The following is a 7365-nucleotide window of genomic DNA, read 5'->3' on the forward strand; positions in this document are numbered from 1 at the left end:
AGTTTGTCACAGCAATACACTGTTGAGAGGTGAAAAATTCATTTCATTATGTAGATAGTTGGTTAGAAGTTGGTAACGAAACATGACTTGAGCAAGTCATTATCTCTGAAATGCAGGTTCCATTCTTACCTTTTTATTTAACCTTACAGTTAAAACATTTTAACCTCCTTGTCTCCACTAGACATTCGTTTGTTAAAAGTATTTTTTCCCCCCAATATTTTCCAATTGTACAACATTGTATCCTATCCTATTTTCAGAGTGATAGTATTTTTAAAAATGTAAATATAATATTTTTACTACACTCAGACAGTTATACCTCAATTATAGTCATTTTGATCATGTCAATTGTGTGGCTGAAGGTTGTGCTGAAGGTGGTGTCAAGAATGGTGCCAAAGGTAGTGTCGAGGGCGTTGCCGAGGGTGTTGCCGAGGGTGTTGCCAAAGGTGTTGCCCAGGGAGATGCTGAAATTCTTACCGAGGGAGTTATTAGGGTATATCCGAGGTTATTGCTATACGTTGTTGCTGAGCATATTGCCACATGTTGTTGCTGAGGGTGTAGCTGAGGAGATACCGACGACGGACTGTGGTCTTTCGCTAAGGCGTGATCATGGAAACGACAGCCTGTGGAGGGGATCTGCCGGTCGGAGCCAGGTTCCACCTGGATGCCTGCGCTGATGCCCGCAATCTTCGGACGCGAACCTGTGAGGACTCTCATTATGCGTGGAAATCACTACTGTGTGTGCACAAGATGGGTGTTTTGTGCTATATCAAGCCATAAACGGTTCGCACACGCATCAAGCGTTACATCACGACAGTGGACAATTTGCATCTCCATTGTCAGGGGTAAAGGGGAGGGAGTTGGACATTTACATAACAGATCTTCAGCAGGACAATGTGACTCCGAATGCCGTTAGAAAGCAATGGATTTCCTTGAATGAGTCTTTTCTAGGATTTTTTATTTTACATTTGTGGCTGGTGCTATCCTCAGGCCAAACACAGCTATCTTCCTGTGAGCTTATTTTTTTCAACAATATGTCCTTGTTTATTGCTTCCTGGGTGATTTACTAGCAGCATCATGCCTTCAACTTAGTGTGAGTTTTTTTATTAACTGTAACTCTGCATTCATGTTTGGGAAATTTGATTTGCCATGAAAATTAGTGTAAAATGCACAATGGTGGGCAATTTCAGCACTTCGTATGAATTTGAGGTTGTTTTACCTTATGAAATTCCTGTACATGCAACATGTGTCAAAAATGTTTGCGTGTACTATGTTAGAGCGGCGATCGTGTATTATAGGTCAATGTTATACGAGATTGCTTTTATAAACTATGCTACAGTGGCGCTCGTGAGATTCGTTTTAAAAGAAATATGTATTAAAACATATCAAAAATTTTCTTTAACTGTATGAGCAAGTAGTTTGTAGAAAAATTGAAGTATGCCAGGATCAAAATGACTGCAATTAAAGAATAACTGTGAGAGTGTAAAGTAAGTTAGTTAATAAAATAAACATACTATACCTGTGAACGTTGCAAAGGGCATTATGATGAACAGAAAATTGAAGGGCTGGTGGAGGAAATGAGGGACAATTTGTTTCTGTATAATTAATAAAAATATTAAGACTGGAGGCTGCATTTCATGCACTTTCAGAGACTTTTAACAAGCACGAAGAATTCTGCATAACCAATTTTTTTTTCAAAATATTTATGAATAAAATTAATTTATTATCTCTTCTCTTTACTGTGCATTACTGTATACCGCTTGGAGTTTTTAAGCCTAGATGTTTCACATATTGGTACCTTGATTTGCTACACTTCCTAAAGAGTGTATGTGAACTTTTCAAATCAACGTAAATTACTATTTATATCCATTTAAACTGCTGATTACACAGTTTTTAACATCGTTGTAAGTATCACATACACAATCAATAGGTTTAAATAAAAAGCAATAAGCTCAAGCCTATGTATGTAAATAACAATGCCACCTAAAATACAATTTTGCATTTTTATAACCAAATACCTACTTATGGTGGCGGAATGGAAACACTTGATGAAAAATGGGAATTATGTGTACGGTATATTAAATGAGCTAAGTCCAATATTTGATTGGTAAGTTTGAAATGTAAGCTGTGTTGAAAAACAAACATAATATTTATGTTCAGATAATTTTTTATTACAAAATTCGATATTTTAAACTGTGTGTCATTATTGTAAATTAAAATTATTTGGTGATATTAAAATATTCAAGAAGGCAAAACAATAACTGGTTATTAGCAGTAGACATGTCTGAAACTAAAATATAATATGTAGTTTTAATTTGTTTGGTAGACCAAACGATTTATTGTTATAGCAATACAAAGCTCAGGTTGGGCCAATTAAATTTTCCAACCAAAAATTTAGTACTTATATTTTACCAAGAGAAATTATAAATTTTATATGAATATATAGGTACAGCATAAATTAAAATATATTATAAATATTATCGTACAACAGTGTTCTTAGAAAATTAGTTGCAGTAGGTACATATATGGTTTAATGAATGTAATCATAATGTAAAAATAACATTTTCTTTTTTGTTTATACTTGTCCGATATATTTGCCTAGGTGCCCACAGTGTGCAGAGCTTTTGAAGAAAGCTTTGTAGTGAAATTTCACCCAAGATTTTTGAAAGACAGCACGTAACGATTTACAGCTATAGGGACTACTTCGAATTATGATTTGTAAATAGCCTAGAATGTATACAAATATTCATTTGAATGACACTTTAACATTTTATATTTTATTTTTACACATGCTCCCAATGAAAACATTACAAAAATAAAAAATACAGAATTCGTTATTCTGACTAAACGTAATTCCTACACGAGTTAAAATGTAGCAGCACACTGAGCGAAAAACCCGACTTGTGTGTGTACAAGTGTTGAGTCTACCCTGGTACTAAAAAAAAATACGTGAACTTTGCATGTCTCCAGTTGTAGCGTTTAAGGCTTTCTTGCTACAATATGTATGATTTTTTATTTTTGCATTAATTAATTACTTTTACTGAAATGTTTTAAAAGTGCCTAAGCATTCCAGCACATAAACATTAAAAATAACCAAATTATATTAAACACTACTAAATATACCTTTGATATTACGCCATTAAAGACCACACGTCTATACAGCATGAATGATAAGCAAAACTTCTAATGCTCATATGTTCAGCTAATATGCATGCCACGTAAGAAACATGAGAGCGTTTGTTCAATTTATGTATACAGAATGGACTCATATTCCAGTAAAATTATGCGTGCAGTCATGAGTTTCTCATTACATAGTTTCTTTGTGGGACACTGTTTAGAAAATTAACTTCGTTTATGTCGCATTGTTTGAAATACTGTGTGGAAACCAAATTTCTGTAGAAACGACTTAGGTACTGATTGAACATCTGCAAATCCTACTGCGTATCCTATATTGTAGATATTCTGTTCGCAAGCCAATGTCTGTCAAAATGATTCTCACCCTTCCCCATCCAGCCTTCAATAATAATATTTTAGAAATATTTAACCACAACTTGCAAAATTTTTTTTATATTACGTTCTAAGAAATGGCATTGCATGAATTAAAAATATATAAACTAACAAGTAAACGATTTTTGCATTATTGCAACCATTACCATTTGTAAATGATTATTTTTCTTTAAGTGGTTACAATCTTTCCTGTCAATTATTGCCAGACTGTCGCAATCAATATGGAAATGTGTTTTTTAAGTAATGTCAACCTTAAATTAGGGGAAATAATTAGTAAAAAAAGCAAAAATTTTGATAAAATAAAGAAAGCAGGTCATAACATTCCCTACCAGTGTTGCTGTGACACTCGTAAATAGGCGTAATTTGTATATGAATTCATGCACAACCATCCCGAACTCGGTCTTCTATGGTTTCCCCGAAGCAGTTCGTGCTACGGCCGATTTCTTTCTGTTTCCCTTGGTTTTATTGGCGTGATTGTGCGCGTCTTTAGCGATATCGTTTACGACCATACATTACATTAAAAAAAACTCGCTTCATGACGAACAAGCAATGTAGTTCCCGCTTGTGGGTGTGGAAACCGAGGTCTCTCTACCAGCTGTCACAAAGCAGACTTGCAGGTTTCAGCCGTTTGGACCAACGAAGCCTAAGTTTACAACCCATTCAACAGTCGTAGAACTACTGTGCATCCATTTCGTGGACTTTAGCACATATCCCAAATTTAAGGATGGAGGAACATGGTGACATGGGTATAATCGGAATGTTTCTTCGAAAAAACACAAAATAAAAAAAGGTTTAGAGAAACATGATTAGCATTGAAACAGATTTTATAAATTGAAACATTCTGATAATAGGAAAACATTGTAACTCTAGGAGACAGGCTCCACTCTCTCGCAGGCGGCTCTTAACACGGCTGTTCGGTTTTTGCATGGGGTGGAGACGCATATTGCTGTTTGCATACCGCAAGGATATCTTAACTGTTTTACACATTGCATGTGATATTTCCTGTATTATTACGCTTTCCGGAGTAGCTATCAGTCTGGTTGGTGGGAATGATTGTCCATGCTTGAGCGATGGCAACTGAATCGCTAAGATATGTGTGTACTAGTAAAACGGTTTTTCCATCCCAAATTTAGGCGCAAAAGCACTGCAGTTCCTTGACACGAACCTTCCCCCTTACATAACTTCCAAAGTGTTGGCTGGTGATTGGTGTGGAGCTGTCGGCCAGCTTAGAAAGCGAAAGTGAAGTAATAGCACCCTTGGAGCAGCTCTTGCCATCATCAGTCACCTGTTACATATACACCTTGGCCGTTTCAGAATACTTCCTTTAAATAACTCTTTAGCCTTCAGTCTCGAAGAAGGCCAGCCATTTCGGATGACCATCCTAATGGTTGCAGGGAATCTTACAGAATCGCCGACGCAGTCTTGCGTGAAACAACAAATCGCTCGCGTCCTTTCATGCAGCTTTGTGGCCCGTGAGAGGCTTGTGGCGCTATCTTTAAGTAATGATTGTAACGATAGTCTGTTGCGTAGCCAGCCAAATGCTGTCTATACAGTTTTTTGTCTATCTTACTGTTAAGTAATTAACTTTAACAAGAAAAGATAAAAAACCTAAATATAGAGTGTAATAAATTCGTAAACGCAAACTAACGACTGTCTAAAAAGTATTTCTTTGTTGCTATACAAAGTTGTGTTAGAGCCAAATGAATTCGAGTATCATTTAATTTTCATGGTTATAGAATATGAAATAACGATGCCTTGATATTAAAGGATACTTGGGTAAAGTGCACATCCTTCGCGTATGTTTCATGACAACCTACCACTCAGCTGTACAGCGCTAAGCGGAAAGAGCGGATGGAAGATTACTATTTAAGTTTCTGTGCCCTTTTGTGGCGTTTACTATTCAATGAGATAATGCGAAGCACACGAGAAGCCAAATAAATACAAGAACTGGATGAATAAGATTACTATAATCAATGCATTGAGGAAAACGATTTTTTTTTTAAATGTGTGATGGAACATTACTGTTAATTTAGCAAGAAGAGTCACAAAAATTTTTTCTTGACACTGGTAGAACATTTCAAGTGTTAGCACAAAACATCAGCAAAATATCCAGTTATCTTATGTTGATGTAGACATTATATGCAAATATTAGTTTTAAAATAACTTTTTTTGGTATTTAGCTCTCTTCGAAATCTGTTTCATATATGGACGTAGTTATGCAAAAAGGAACCAACCCACATGAAACCTATTCCGAGTATTTTGAAGTTAAATTTAATCATAAAATTGTAAATCACGTATTGATAACATAATGTGGGTACAATTTTAATGGTCTAGTATAAATACTGAAATAATAATAGCAACGACGGTACGATCAACCTTGTACTATTTTAATTTATTTTCAAATAAAATATAACAAAATCGTGGGTTGGTTCCTTTTTGCATAACTACGTCCATATATATATATATATATATATATATCGTTCGTTACGTGACGGTACATTTGAAAGATGTAAGTGTGGGAAACAGCAGCTGAGCGTGCAGACATGTCGGCGTGGTTCGCGCGGACCTGGGGTCCGAGAGGCTACTGAGACTCCTGGTGCAGTCGACAGCGCCGAAGGCATGCGGGAGCTCAGGTCTGAGGTCCAGTTACCTGGAGTTGGGCGACGAGGCGCGACAGCGGGCGACCAGCGACGACAGCGCGGCGACCCACGCGACGACGACCGCCACAATCATGACTCGCGCAGCACTGTCGCGCGCGCGGCGGCGGCCGGCCGCGTTATATAGCCGGTGATAAGGCGCCGCCGAAGCTGTTCCGGCCGGGCCTGGCCCCTCCAACGGCGCGCCCTCCCCCCGCGGTTCCCCCGGTGAAGCCTCGAGCCGCCCGCATCGCGCGCCGATCATCGCTGGATATCGCACCCCCTCTCCTCCCCTTCTCAAGGCTTCGGCGAACCTATCGATTCTTCACGGTATCGAGTAGCATTATTCCGATACCGATAACTTCGTACTCGATACGTCTTTAGCCACATGTCTCCATTTTGGCAGGTATCGTATCGAATGGTGCTAGATACATCAATCAAACATTTTTGTATGTTTTTTAGTAAAATGAGCACAAAATTATAATAAAAAAAAATCTGGCTCTTCAAGTTGGTTCCGCCAAGATGAACTGCGATTTTTTAATTATTTTGAACAATTAATTATTCAGTAAGTGTGGGAGCGAAAACTTCACAATGCTTCGTTCACTCGCAAATCGATTCGTTTCGTTTAGCGTGTTCACTGATTGTTTCTTTAGCTTTGATCAACAATTTCAAACAAGCAAGAAGTTGTTATTTTTTTATTTAGTGTGAAAAATCGACGCAAAGCATCTAAGGAAAGTAATCAATACCTGATATATTGATCTAAGTGTGAGTATGACACATTTGCTCAAAGCTAAACATAAGTACAGCATCGATACTTTTCATCCGATAACGTATCCCTTGCTGCAGGGCCTAGAATTTCTGTATCGCCTCTGTCAGAGAGAAGCGGAACGACTGCCTGGAACCATAATCCCGTACTAAAGAAGCAGCAAGACTAGTAACAACATAGAGCAAACAACATCACGAAGTATTTATTGATACGGGCTTAGCGAAACGTCGATTTCGGGGTTGCTAGAGTTGGTGGGAGGTGATGAGATAAGAATGAAGAATCGACGGACTGCTAACGTGGGAAAATGGTACAACCATGATAAAACCCACCAACTCACAGTAATGAGCTTCACGTTTTCCCATTCAACAATAGCCCGGGTTTGACATCACCGGAAACAGAGCCCAGATCGCAGATGTGGGAAATGAGTGACCTGACCCCACAACCATCACGGCAACCAAT

At 37.8% G+C, this 7365-nt stretch overlaps 1 protein-coding gene across 1 annotated transcript in view; it reads right to left on the minus strand.

The window, feature by feature from the left end:
* The window catches only part of LOC134529521 (hyaluronidase-like), a 67848-nt gene extending 61476 nt beyond the window's left edge, over positions 1–6372 (minus strand). The window contains exon 1 of the mRNA XM_063363696.1: positions 6155–6372. Within this exon, the coding sequence (XP_063219766.1) occupies positions 6155–6237 (83 nt within the window). The 5' untranslated portion in view covers positions 6238–6372. The remainder of the gene's footprint in view (positions 1–6154) is intronic.
* Between the last annotated feature and the right edge of the window lie 993 nt (positions 6373–7365).

This window comes from Bacillus rossius, chromosome 2, assembly GCF_032445375.1.
Source record: "Bacillus rossius redtenbacheri isolate Brsri chromosome 2, Brsri_v3, whole genome shotgun sequence".
Lineage (NCBI taxonomy): Eukaryota > Metazoa > Arthropoda > Insecta > Phasmatodea > Bacillidae > Bacillus > Bacillus rossius.